This window comes from Cherax quadricarinatus, chromosome 18 (genome assembly GCF_038502225.1).
Source record: "Cherax quadricarinatus isolate ZL_2023a chromosome 18, ASM3850222v1, whole genome shotgun sequence".
Classification (NCBI taxonomy): Eukaryota; Metazoa; Arthropoda; class Malacostraca; order Decapoda; family Parastacidae; genus Cherax; species Cherax quadricarinatus.
The window spans coordinates 17115338-17129964 of NC_091309.1; the positions used below are offsets into that span (position 1 = coordinate 17115338).

Below are 14627 nucleotides of genomic sequence, written 5' to 3' on the forward strand. Positions count from 1 at the left end.
CTCCGTGTGTGAAGCGGGAGCTTTAGCCACCGGACCACCGGGCCACCTTGTTGTAGTGATCCAATAGTTGAGACAGACAGGAGCGACCTGTTCTAAACCCATGTTGCCCTGGGTTGTGTAATTTATGGGTTTCTAGATGGGTGGTGATCTTGCTTCTTAGGACCCTTTCAAAGATTTTTATGATATGGGATGTTAGTGCTATCGGTCTGTAGTTCTTTGCTATTGCTTTACTGCCCCCTTTGTGGAGTGGGGCTATGTCTGTTGTTTTTAGTATCTGTGGGACGACCCCCGTGTCCATGCTCCCTCTCCATAGGATGGTAAAAGCTCGTGATAGGGGCTTCTTGCAGTTCTTGATGAACACGGAGTTCCATGAGTCTGGCCCTGGGGCAGAGTGCGTGGGTATGTCATTTAGATTACAATGCAGGGTTTACATATTATTTATATGTATGTATATATATATATATATATATATATATATATATATATATATATATATATATATATATATATATATATATATACTGTATATATATATATATATATATATATATATATATATATATATATATATATATATATATATATATATATATATATATATATATATATATATATATATATATATTCAGGCATTCTCTCCCACCATTCTTTGTTCTTTCGTTCCATCCCTTCCTCCCTCACTCAAATGTTTCTCACCAGCTTATTCTGTAGTGACTTCCACGTCAGCTTCCGTCTAGCCATTGGCCATGGCTCCTCCCTCACCGTGTTGAGCGCCTCCATTATCTCCCCTTCACTCAGCTCTGGGGCCAGAGATCAACATTGGGTTAATGGCTTCAATTATTTTGTATTTGATCGATTAAAAACAAATTGTTATAAAAGATAATTTTAAAAAATCAGTATCGCTGTTGGAAACATATGGTCACTTCTCTTTACACCTGTTATCAGTGTTCACCTAGCATTAAATAGGTACCTTTGTATTAGTCACTTGTTGTGGGTCACATCCTGGGTATCTGGTGGCATACCTTAGAGCTGAGCTTTCAAATGAGTTGAGGTACGATTAACAACGCCTAGTCTGTAAATTTAACTACGTTAAAAATTTACCACACCTGCAATCTCCCAACAAGGTAGGTTAGGTTAGTTAAGGTTTGTCAGGAAATAGGACAAGTGTTTCTTGACGCGGGTCTTAGTATGATGACCCACAAATGGAACTTTCGGTCATCTGACTGAGGCCTTCCACTGACTTACCGGTCCACCTCTTTAATAATTGTGACTGTGAGATTTTCTTATATATAATGACCAAAAACAAAATATATTTAATGAAATTGTAATATTATTCACAGACGAACAGTGTATTGCTGCCCATACGATTATTTTGAACCTTTTGAACAATTTAAAAAAAAAGTAATACGATGAGAATACATGGTCATTAAAATTTTTAATGTTTATATATTTTTATTTCAATTATTATATTTATTGCGTTAGTGTACTTATTCACTGTTAATATGTTTTTAATTATTAAAGCCATTATACATGTTATTACAGTACTAAATGAGACTGATAATGAACTTACTTTCCTGCAACTGGTCCTGAATTTGGGTAGTATCTACCACGCTCTTTTTTCTCGCTCCCCGGAAGTGTATAGTACCTGCAAGTTTATTCTCTATAAGGGTTACAGTGTGGGGTTTACAGGATTTGGATATTGTGTGGTTTACATGTTATAAAATACTAATTACAGAGGGGGCCACTAGGACACCTAGCATGGCTAGGCATTTCGGGCAGACTTAGATTAATTCTTAACATTAAATCCTTACAGATTATGGTATTAAGGCTAGGTGACTACATTATAATTTGTGAGTTTAGCAATGTGAATGCTTTTGTTTTAGCACAATACAAAGTGTCTATATTGGAGTATCATAGGCAAACTTATGACTAGTTAGGATTCATTATTTTAAGATTAAGATTAGTATTTCTGTGTTTATAGTCAGTGGGTGAGTGAGTGTAATTGTGAACCACCAGGTGGTTTTCATGTAGTTAGTTGTCGGAGTGTATCAGGGAGATAAGATGTTTTCTAACTGTAGTTTTGAAAGTGATGAGTGTGTCTGCAGTTCTAGAGTTTCCTGGTAGGGTGTTCCAGATTTTAGGTCCTTTGAAATACATTGATTTTTTTGTAAAGGTTTAGTCGGACACGGGGAATGTCATAGAGATGTTAGTGTCTGGTGTTTTGCCTGTGGATCCTGTCACAACTATCAAGAAAGCGTTTTAGGTCAAGGTTAATATTGGAATTTAAGGTCCTGTAGATATAGATTGCACAGTAGTAAGTGTGGATGTTCTGAACAGGGAGTAAGTTAAGATCTATGAAGAGTGGGGGGGGGGTGTTGCCAGGGATGGGATTTAGTGATTATTCTTACTGCAGCTTTTTGTTGGGTTATTATTGGCTTTAGGTGTGTTGCTGCAGTTGAACCACAAGCACAGATAGCATAGGTGTGGTATGGATATTGTGGAAAATACTGTATATATTTTCCGGAAATACGGTAATTTATAGGTAAAAAGATGGCCTATACTGTATTTAATAATATTTGTCATAGAAAACGGAAAGCCTGCGTCTGGGCAGGAGACTCGCCATCTTGGTTTTGAATTGGATACAACGTTAGTGTAATGGGAAGGAATTTTCGTGCTCTAGAGGTTAAAATTGGGCTGACACCTCTCAAATAGGAGGCAAAATTGTTGGACATGCATTCCTGCATAACTTGAGATATCAGACGACTGGACAAGACAGCTCCAGGAACCTCAGATAAGCTCTCTAGATTTGTGTATAATTCTGGCCAGTGTTTTCATAAATTTAGTTAGTGAGGTTTTTCTGAGTATGATACAACTTAATATCCAGTCAAATTGGTGAGTGATATTAAGATATATTTTCCTTCTGTTATGTAATTGTGTATATATATAATTTATTATTTTTAATATACAGTCCACAAATTTATATATTTACCAGTATTTCTGGTGTATGTATATTTCATTTAATTAATAGGTCCAGAGCAACTTGTGGTTATGACGGTGACCCGGTGGCCTGGTGGCTAAAGCTCCCGCTTCACACACGGAGAGCCCGGGTTCGATTCCCGGCGGGTGGAAACATTTCGACACGTTTCCTTACACCTGTTGTCCTGTTCACCTAGCAGCAAATAGGTACCTGGGTGTTAGTCGACTGGTGTGGGTCGCATCCTGGGGGACAAGATTAAGGACCCCAATGGAAATAAGTTAGACAGTCCTCGATGACGCACTGACTTTCTTGGGTTATCCTGGGTGGCTAACCCTCCGGGGTTAAAAATCCGAACGAAATCTTATCTTATCTTATCTTATCTTATGACAGTGGTAGGTATCGAAGGGGGACATCTTTTGCGACCTAGGTGTCCCAAATTCCTACTTGTCTATGTAACATTGATAAATAATAATTATCTTTGTTATCATTTACTGTTATGTACATAATTAGTTACATTCAGATAAATGCAATTTTCCACAGATATATAAGTGAATGGTATAGTGTGAGAAGGGCAGTTTGCGGCACGTAGTATCGTATCTTGGAGAGGATCCCCACCGTTTTGGATACTTTTTTTGCTATGTGTTGGATATGGGTGCTGAAATTTAGGTTGTTGTCGAGGTATAAGCCAAGGAATTTGCCCTCATTATGTCTGGCAATTAGAGTGTTTTATATACTGTAGTGAGGTGAGATGAAGCAGGCGGAGGCAGGATCATAGTGGTACCATCCACTAGTCGAAGTAGGTCTTCGTCCAAAGGTTGAACAAGTGTTGAAGAATTCTTTGTAACAAGATCCCATGATGCTGCAGTGTCTGACAGTTGTGATGAATGGTTTGAAAAACCGACAAGTTGAAGATTGAGACACTTATGCAGCATATGGGAATCTTTATTCAGGAAACGTTTCGCCACACGGTGGCTTCATCAGTCCAATACAAAGAGGAAGGCGTAAGGAGAGGAGGAGAATGAGGTAATCAGTCCCTCAACCTGGAGTCGATGTGTCGGTTTTTCAAATCATTCATCACAACTGTCAGACACTGCAGCATCATGGGATCTTGTTACAAAGAATTCTTCAACACTTGTTCAACCTTTGGACGAAGACCTACTTCGACTAGTGGATGGTACCACTATGACCCCGCCTCCGCCTGCTTCATCTCACCTCACTACAATATATAAGCCACGTCTACGGCCCTATGCTGTACATTCTACAAGATTGATGGACTGAACACATCGACTCCAGGTTGAGGGACTGATTACCTCATTCTCCTCCTCTCCTTACGCCTTCCTCTTTGTATTGGACTGATGAAGCCACCGTGTGGCGAAACGTTTCCCGAATAAAGATTCCCATATGCTGCATAAGTGTCTCAATCTTCAACTTGTCGGTTTTTCAAACCATTCATCACAACTGTCAGACACTGCAGCATCATGGGATCTTGTTACAAAGAATTCTTCAACACTTGTTCAACCTTTGGACGAAGACCTACTTCGACTAGTGGATGGTACCACTATGACCCCGCCTCCGCCTGCTTCATCTCACCTCACTACAGTATATAAGCCACGTCTACGGCCCTGTGCTGTACATTCTACAAAATTAGAGTGTTGTCGATCTTAATGTTAAGTTGCGCAACACCTGCTCTGCTACCAAACATAATATAGTAGGTTTTGTCAGTGTTAAGTGTAAGTTTGTTGGCTGTCATCTAAGTCGATATTTTGAGCAGCTCCTCGTTAACAATGGTGTTGAGGGTGGCAAGATTAGGATGGGAGATGACATAAGTCGTGTCGTCAGCAAAGAGAATGGGTTTCAGGTGTTGGGATATGTTTGGAAGATCATTGATGTAAATGAGGAAGAGCATGGACCCAAGGACACTTCCCTGCGGAACTCCAGTATCAAGTGGCCGTATTGATGAGGCTGTCTTTAATGGTGACATACTGATACCTATTAGAAAGGTAGGATTTGAAATATGCAAGCGCATGGCCTCTTACACCATAGTGGTCAAGTTTATGGAGTAGGATGCCGTGGTCAACTGTGTCAAACGCTTCTCTTAAGTCAATAAAAATTCCTAGCGGATATTCCTTATTTTCCAATGCTGTGTAAAGAAGGTCTAGCATTTTTATAATTGCATCATTAGTGCTTTTATTTTTCCTGAATTCAAATTGGCAGGGGTTGAGTATGTTTTGTGCCGTTATAAATGAATACAGTCTCCTGTGCACGAGTTTCTCGAATATTTTGGATAGCAATGGTAAGTTTGATATTGGCCTATAGTTGTTTACGTCTGTAGGGTCACCACCTTTATGTATTGGTGTAACCCTTGCTGTCTTGAGTAGTGTCGGGAAAGTGCTAGTTTCTAGTGACTTGTTAAAAAGTAATGTAATAGCATGCGAAAGGACATGGGCCGCTCGCTTGTACGATAATGGTGGGACGTGAGATAGATTCCCCGAGTGATAATATAGTTACTTCTAAGAGTAAATTAATGTATGCTGAGTGCCGTTTGAGATAACACGTTGTATTGGATTTCCTGCAGCATCTGCAAACATATTAATAATAGTTTTTTATTTCTTCTCGTAAGTCATTTATATAAATTAAAAACATTGACTTTGGTTAGTACCCCATTAATCCGGCACTGCCTTAAATTTTTAATTTAAACAAAAACGTTATCGCTATGTAATGCATTATAAAGAATTATTATTGATAGCATCAAATCAAAATAACTGAAATTGGTAATAATTTTATAATTAATAATGATGTCAGTAACATTTTATTCGAAAACCATTAAATAAGCAAATGGTTGTAATGCTCTGTAAATCATACAAGTCAACCCACTGTCTACAGTTGCACATTAACAGCTGCTCATCCCTACAACAGGATCAACGGTACAGCTGAACGACTCGTCGTACGACAAACGCCATTGTCATGTGAGCTTCCCTGATGACTGCAATAATACCAACAACGTAAAATCCAATATACAACATACCTTTAGCTCTTTCCATCTGAGAAGGCAGTAAATTTACCACTTCTTCCCACGCCTCAGTTGGTGACTCTTCATAACAAAGTCTTCCGTCTGCGTCATCACAGTCGTGATCTCTGTACTGCTGTTGTGGATGCTGTCTGTGTTCACTTACCTTCACCACAGTGAAATCATGAAAATGAAGGTTACCTTTTTGACTTTCAGAGTTGTGGAAAGTGATTTTATTATAACGTTTGAAATCTACTGGAATCCACATATCTTGATCTCTCTGGTCACTGTAGCTTGGAGACAAGCTCCGTCGTACAGGTCTTGAGTATAGTGTTTGTCCTTGTCTTTGGCTCATCCCTGACCTGCCATATTGATCATTAGAATGCGTTTCTCCACTATGTTGTGACGAAACGTTTTCGCCGTGGGAATTACTGAGATCCCTATTTTTGGGAGAATGGAGATAGTAGTCATTAATTCTACCAATGGAATTTTCTTTTCTTTTTTCGTGGTACATCCTTTGACAATGTGGGCCTCCTTGCTCCAGGTCATTAGAATACGCTCGAGACCGCCTGTTAACTTCACCCATATTCGAAGGATATCTTTCGTGTCTTTGGTATCCCTTCCCTGAGGTCCGTGATGGAGACAAGGAGCTCCTTAGGTCTCGGGGTAGTTGGACCTCAAGATCAACGTTACCAGTTACTCTAGGTAACACTTTCGTGCCATACCCCATGTTATAATCAACAGGGGGAGGTGTCGGGTGGTTCTTGGTTGATTGGCTGACCCTGTTGTCGCTGCTGTATGGCGGCTTATCGTCACACTCATTTGCTCGTCGGCCAGACTGAGGATTATTACATTCGAACCCGTCATAATGGTCAAGTCCAGACATCCTGAAAAAATAAACGAGCATACATTATTGCCATACCCCACGATACTGACAAGGTACAGAAGTAAACAAGAGCATGTTTGAAAATTTCCCCATCCACCTTGTATACCATGGGTTTTGCCCAAAGTAATGGTGGATCACCTAGCTCTTATCGATCCTTCAGTTTCTATTACTTACATAATTTGATAAGAGGGCATAAATATGGATATATATATATATATATATATATATATATATATATATATATATATATATATATATATATATATATATATATATATATATACATATATCGCGCTGAATAGGTAAAACGTGATTTTGGCTTAAATAGCAATGCTCTTCTTGCCGAATAAGGCATTCGAAAATTTGTGTATGCAATAATTTCGCAAAAATCATTCTGAACCCAATGAAAAAATATATTTCATTGCATTTGTTTATTATTAAATTAATGTAAACTTATCTAAAATATATTTAGTTGGATTAGGCTATGCTAAATTGCGCTTGTTACAATAAGGTTAGGTAAGTTTTCTAAGGTTCTTTTTGTAAAAAAATATTAATTTTTACATTAGCATAAATGAAAAAATATATCTTTAAACGTATAAGAGAAAATTTTAGAAAGGACTTAATTTTAAATGAGTTCTTGCTAATTGACCAGTTTTACCTATTCGGCACGACATATTACATATGTGTGTGTGTGTAAAAAAATCTGAAAATTTTCCTATGATTTAAATAATAATTGGCAGGCATATGAATGTTTAGGTAATAATATAGGTGTGTTATGTTAATTAAGGTGACTTTAAAAAGGTGACAAGTCACTGGGATCCAACATACTCCCTACAATTTCCCTTTTGTGTAATAAAGTTAAAGGTAATTTATTGTAATGTTGAAGGAAATAAGATTCTGATCGGGAAAATGTATTACACGCCCAGAAATATTACTAAATTTGACTAAATATATATGTACAATATAGGACGGGGAGAAACAAATGGGAAGGTTGGATGTAAGACGAACCAGCTGGTTGTTTCTCTAATTTTGTAGTGTCCGTTAGTAATATTATCGGATAATTAACTCTACATTATAAGTGAAGAGCATAGACATCTGTAAATGTCCAGGTAGAGAAGGAATTGATAGACTCTAGTGATTAGATGACAGAAAATGCAATACGGAAGCTGTATCGGACGCCATATTGTTTACGGCCTGTTCCTCTTCAGTAATTTACATTTACCTCAAAGTGTTTTACAAACCACACAACAGGTAAGGTTACATGATATTGGCTAATTTACTATGTTAGGATAGACCACCAGTGTAATAAATTAGTAAGTAATAACCCCCTTCAGTGATACAAAGACAGAAGAATATATATAAACTTGGCACGCAGGTTGTGTACTCCATGATATGTCATATATAACTGATGACTATTTGAAAATTAACCCCCTGGCTTGCAATCCGCGTACTTGCAGAGACTTTTTTTGACTGATGTATACATCTAGTGATATGCTTGGTATTATATTCGTTTTTTCATCCTTGAGTGATAAATGCAGCATGTCCTCCCCAGTCTATACTTAGTTTCTAGTCTTTTTCCATCCCCTGAATTTTCCTACGTCTGTAACACGGGTTGAATGCCAATAGACGGGTTGAATTCCAATAGTCATTTGTCTGACTATTCCTGCAGTTTGTCCAGGTGATATTTTCCCTGTCATCGCCGGTTTTTATTCTCATTAGTTTCACATAATCTTTGAACATGGATACATTATCTTTTCTGGCATGTTTGTATATGCTAGAAACAGTACCAGTCCTTGTGGAACCTCACTTGTTACATTTGTCCATTTTATTAATTCCTAGAGGACCTACACCATCGCTATCTTCCCTTTTAAGTACTTGTTTTATAAAATAGGATTTCGTCTCAGAGTTTAGGCTGGCCGGCTGTTTAGAAAACCACATACCTACAGATCCTCTACCAGTCTTTCTGAGTATCTTCATTTCTATAAATATTCATATGACATGTAGTTCAACGCTACCTGTCTGTTCCACTGTTTAAATATTTTTGTAGTCGTGATAATTGTTGTCAACGTGGCTCGAGGCCACTAGGTGTTAGTCTCGTTAATTAAGGATGCGTGTCGCTCACGTATGAAATGTAAGGTGGAGTGTAGCGAACTGAAAGAATGTATGATGTATATACAAATATACATTCTTCCTCGAGGAACTGCGGACTAGAAACTCTGTATTTAATATCATATTTCTGTTTCTTCATGAAATCTTATATACACTGATGAACAAACAACCAGTGTACTTCCTTCAATTTCGAGTAAGGGGAGCCAAATTTAGTCTAGCCTTCTCTAATCCAACTTATTTATATGCGTCTATTAAAAATTCGTATATAAATAATATACATAATTCTATACGTACAGGAATTAGGAAATCTAATCAGACGTGTATGACGCGATTAACTGACTCAGTCCGATAACTTTTACGTCTGTGGCAATATTTAACACACGAACTGTATGTAGCTCACTGGTTAAAGCCTGCGGCTCACAACCGAAAATTCGGGGTTTGAATTCCACGCCAGGCACAATGTATGAGCAAATCATAGGTAATCGCAGTCATACGGACGCACGGTCATAGGGAACCACGGTAATGTAAAATCATTCATGGAGAACCATAGTCATAAGGAGCCACAATCATAAAGATCAGTCATAGGGAACTACAGCCCTCGGTCATAGGAAGCCTGTCATAGTAAATCAGCCACAGGATACCTCAGTCAAAGGAAACTTCATTCATAGGGAAAAACAGCCAAAGGAAGCCTCAGTCATAGGGAACCACAGCCAAAGGGAACCACAGCCAAAGGGAACCTCAGTCATAGGGAACCATAGCCAAAGGGAACCTCAGTCATAGGGAACTACAGCTAAAGAGGGCAGTAGTTATCAGGAACCTCGCTCATAAGGAACCACAGCCAAAGGGAGCCTCGATCTTTGGGAGCCACAACCAGAGGGAGCTTCAGTCATGGGGAACCACAGCCAGAGGGAGCTTCAGTCATGGGGAACCACAGCCAGAGGGAGTCGCAGTCATCAGGAACGTCATAGGGAACAATCATAGGCAAACTATTACGTTTCTCTGAAAGTTTGGTAAACAGTTTCCAAGTAGTGAAGAGAGCACTTGAGTTGATCGTCGCATAATTACGACCCTCGTCAAGTAATTTTTCCTAGGCAACACTAAATGAATTCCAAAGGGTGAAGAACAGAGTGCAGAGACTTATAAAAGGAGCAAAGGCAAGGCACTGTTGCTCAAAAATCGAAGAATACAAGAATAACCCTGGAAAGCTCTGGCAACAACTAAAACAGTTGGGGTATAGCCATAAACAGATCTAACATAGTACTAAATATCGATAACGAGGTATGCCACGAAATAATTAAAGTGGCAAATTGTTTTAATTCCTACTACACATCTGTCGCATCAACACTAGTAAGTAAACTACCGGCTGCATCAAATACCTTTAACACAGACTGTTAAGTTTAAAACATACTATACCAATAAAGGGGTAACCCCAAACAGTTGTCAACTAGTAAGTGTATCTCAAGACATCGTGCAAAAAGAACTAAGCAGGTTAAACCCAACTAAGAGCACCGGCCCATATAACATCCCGTCTTAAGTTCCTAAAAGATGGTGCCTCTGAATTGCCAATCCCCATTACTCACTTAATAAATTTGTCCATTGCCACTAATACCGTACCAGAGGGGTTCAAGGAGGCCTGAGTTACTTCTACCTTCAAGAAAAATAGTAGGTCTGATGTCAGCAACTATAGGCCTGTTAGTATACTCAGTGTAATATCCAAAATTCTAGAGAGGGCGGTGTACTGTCAAGTAGTTAAGTATCTTAAAGACAACAAAATTCTTCATAGTTACCAATCAGGCTTTAGGAGATCTTATTCAACCGACGCCTCCCTAATTAATCTAATGGATTACATGTGAACTGAAATGTCGATAGGAAACCTCATAGGAATGGTAACCTTAGACTTGTAAAAGACCTTCGATGCTGTCAACCACAATATATTATGTAAGAAACTTCAAGCTGTCAGCTTGCTCAGCTATCAAAACTTTGAGGCCCAGTCCCTGGACCCATTATGTACCTCTAATCTTTTGATTACCGCCCACAGGATGGGTATGGGGTGCATAATAAAGATATCAAACTAACTTAAACTAAGCATAGGTTCCGTAGACTGGTTTAAGTCCTATCTTAGCAACAGGAAACAAATTGTCAAAATCAACAAAACAGAATCAGAACCCCTGCTGATAGTATGTGGAGTTCCCCAAGGTAGTATTTTGGGTCCCTTATTATTCCTATGTTATGTAAACGACATGCCCATTAGTGTCAAGTGCAAATTCCTACTGTATGTGGATGATAGTGCTCTGTTAGTGTCAGGTAAAGACCCACAAGATATAGCTAATGTAATAACACTGGAACTGGAGTCCTGCAGCAAATGGTTAGTAGACAACAAACTATCGTTACACCTCGAGAAAACGAAGCCATACTCTTTGGAACGAAACATAAACCGAGAAGTGCAAATAATTTTAATGTCCGGTGTAACGGGGAACCCATCACTGATAGGGAACAGCGTGGTAAAGTTAACGAATGCCAGACTGAAGTTCCTATACAGACAAGCACACTATCACAGTGTCTACCTACTGAGGCTCACAGTACCCTTTGTCTATCCCTTATACAATGTCATATGGACTACACTTGCTCTTCATGGTACTCTGCCTTGACTAAAAGACTGAAAGATAGACTGCAAATCACCCAGAACATGACGGTAAGATTCATACTGGACCTGGGTCCAAGAAAACATGTAGGCCAGGATGAATTACAATTAGATATGCTAAATATTGAAGAGAGGGTAAAACAACAGAAGATAAATCAAGTTTATAAAACTGCTCATTGTCCAGAATATCTTGCTGCCAATTTTGTCAAGACTGGGAACCAACTTGACTATGTAGTACCCACAGTCAGTGACCAGGCTTCAAACGCCTTTTATTGTACAGCAATAAAGGAATGAAACAGACTGCCTGTACATGCCAGAGCCAGTCATAGCATGAGCCAATTCAAGAAGAAAGCCAAAAAGTGCCTGATGAATGTAGCGACAGAAAGGGAGAATGATTTTTTTATTTTTTTTAGCCAATACACATATAAATATCAATAATTAATTTTACCATATTCATTTATAGTATGAGAATAAGATATTATCTCCTTTACAGTATAATAATAAAATATTATCTCCTTTATAGTATATTAATAAGGTATTAAAGGGACCCCAATGGAAATAAGTCACTCTGACTTTTGTGGATTATCGTAGGTTCTTTACACTTATGCTGCTAAGTATGATAATCTGTGTAACTGTATTTGTGTATACCTGAATAAACTTACTTAAATCAATTAACAATACGGCACTCGCCTGATCCCAGCACCAAGAGCTTACGTCCTCAGTACAACACTGTCACCAGCTACTCACTGACTGACTGACGCATCACGCCTCTGCTGCCGGGGAACGCGGGATTAACTAAATAACAAAGGGCATGATAAGATAGCCTAAATAACATGACACCCATCAACGTCACCTGATAAAACTTGACATTCAGAAAGGTTATGCAAGAAAACATAAACAAGAAACTTTTTTCATAATGTTCATGTGCTTAGAGCCCTGTTATGAACATAACAGTAATTATTAGGTAAGACACATATGCAACAGTTAGACAACTTTATTCCGAAACGTTTCGCCTACACAGTAGGCTTCTTCAGTCGAATACAGAAAGTAGGCAGGAACAGTAGAGATGTGAAGACGATGTAATCAGTCCATCACCCTTAAAGTCGTAGAATTTGAGGTTGTCAGTCCCTCGGCCTGGAGAAGTTCAGTTCCATAGTCAGGAACTATCTGAAGATCAAGCGACAGTGCGGAGACTTAAATACTGTCGGAAGGAGAGGTGCAGCGTAGTAGTAGTAGTAGTAGTAGTAGTAGTAGTAGTGAGAGGCCACTGAGAGGTCATGTCCCTCTCAGATCCAACACTTCTCACTTGAAAAGCTTGTCCAAGGTGTTTTCTGTACCAAGATGCCACGTGTTGCAGTGTCTGTCGGTATTGTATACCATTTTGATGTTCATCTTGTCAGATACTGCAACACGTGGCATCTTGGTACAGAAAACACCTTGGACAAGCTTTTCAAGTGAGAAGTGTTGGATCTGAGAGGGACATGACCTCTCAGTGGCCTCTCACTACTACTACTACTACTACTACTACTACCCTGCACCTCTCCTTCCGACAGTATTTAAGTCTCCGCACTGTCGCTTGATCTTCAGATAGTTCCTGACTATGGAACTGAACTTCTCCAGGCCGAGGGACTGACAACCTCAAATTCTACGACTTTAAGGGTGATGGACTGATTACATCGTCTTCACATCTCTACTGTTCCTGCCTACTTTCTGTATTCGACTGAAGAAGCCTACTGTGTAGGCGAAACGTTTCGGAATAAAGTTGTCTAACTGTTGCATATGTGTCTTACCTAACAACCTGTCGGTATTGTATACCATTTTGATGTTCATAACAGTAATTGTTTACATGCATATGTATGCACGTACGTGTACTCACATAGTCGTGGTTACGAGGGTCGGGTCTCAGTTCCTGGGCCCTGTATACACATATGCAAATTGTATTTTGGATACCTGTTAGGGTATTATAGTAAGATGTACCACTATGTGATACATCATAAGAAAGTAAGAAAGGAGGAACACTGCAGCAGGCCTACTGGCCCATACTAGGCGGATCCACCTCAAACTCAAACTCACTAACAAAAATATTTGCCCAACCCATTTTCAGTGCTACCCAAGGAATTAGCTTTGATAATTCTGTTAACTCATGTGCCAGTTCCCCTCAAATCCAACCTCTCACTCACGTATTTATAAGAACAGTTTTAGTTTAATATCTTTATTATGCACCCCATACCCATCCTTTGGGCGGTAGTCAGAAGATTACAAAGGTACATAATGGGTCCAGGGACTGGACCCCAAAGTTATGATAGCTGAACTAGTTACAAAGGTAATGAAGAATGGAGGAACACTGCGGAATGCCTACTGGCCCATACAAGGCAAGTCCTTATCAAAACCACCCCTTTCTAAAGCTACCCAAAGTTTTAGCTTCAATAACGCTACTAAGTAAACTGTTCCACTCATCGACTACTCTGTTTCCAAACCAGTACTTTCCTTTGTTCCTTGATTGGAGTGTAAAACATAGCTGGGATAGGCCAGAGCATGCTGAACCATTTAAACGGTCATCATGTGATAAGACCTGCGTCCGGAGACACTGCTGTTTCCTGATGAATAAACCAAATGTATCTGTAGGGATCCCGAGATTAGACCCGGACAATTAATTACTGAAGGGTTGCAATTAATTACTGAAGGGTTGCATGGTATCTGTCGTAGCATTGTGAGGCTGCGAGGCTACCACAAAGTTGTTAGTTAATTAAGGGTTTGTCAGTGAATATGGAGTAGCCACGACGTCTCATGTAGCTGATTATTTTAATATCCATGGGAATGCACTAAGCCCAAATGGGCCATACTGCGCCTGGGAATAGCAATCAGGCTTGACTGGAGGAGGGGAAGGGTAGCACCAATCTTTGGATATATATATATATATATATATATATATATATATATATATATATATATATATATATATATATATATATATATATATATATATATATATATATATATTGAAAAT

At 38.9% G+C, this 14627-nt stretch overlaps 1 protein-coding gene across 3 annotated transcripts in view; it reads right to left on the reverse strand.

The window, feature by feature from the left end:
- The window catches only part of LOC128689422 (transmembrane channel-like protein 7), a 44562-nt gene extending 32163 nt beyond the window's left edge, over positions 1 to 12399 (reverse strand). For 2 of the 3 annotated variants that reach the window (XM_070086311.1, XM_053777678.2), the window contains exons 1-4: positions 12283 to 12399; positions 6003 to 6871; positions 1571 to 1645; positions 697 to 800 (exon numbers count right to left, since the gene is read on the reverse strand). In XM_070086311.1, coding sequence (XP_069942412.1) covers positions 697 to 800; positions 1571 to 1645; positions 6003 to 6870 — 1047 coding nt within the window. In that variant the 5' untranslated portion in view covers position 6871; positions 12283 to 12399. The remainder of the gene's footprint in view (positions 1 to 696; positions 801 to 1570; positions 1646 to 6002; positions 6872 to 12282) is intronic. The other variant, XM_070086310.1, reaches the window with a different exon arrangement.
- Between the last annotated feature and the right edge of the window lie 2228 nt (positions 12400 to 14627).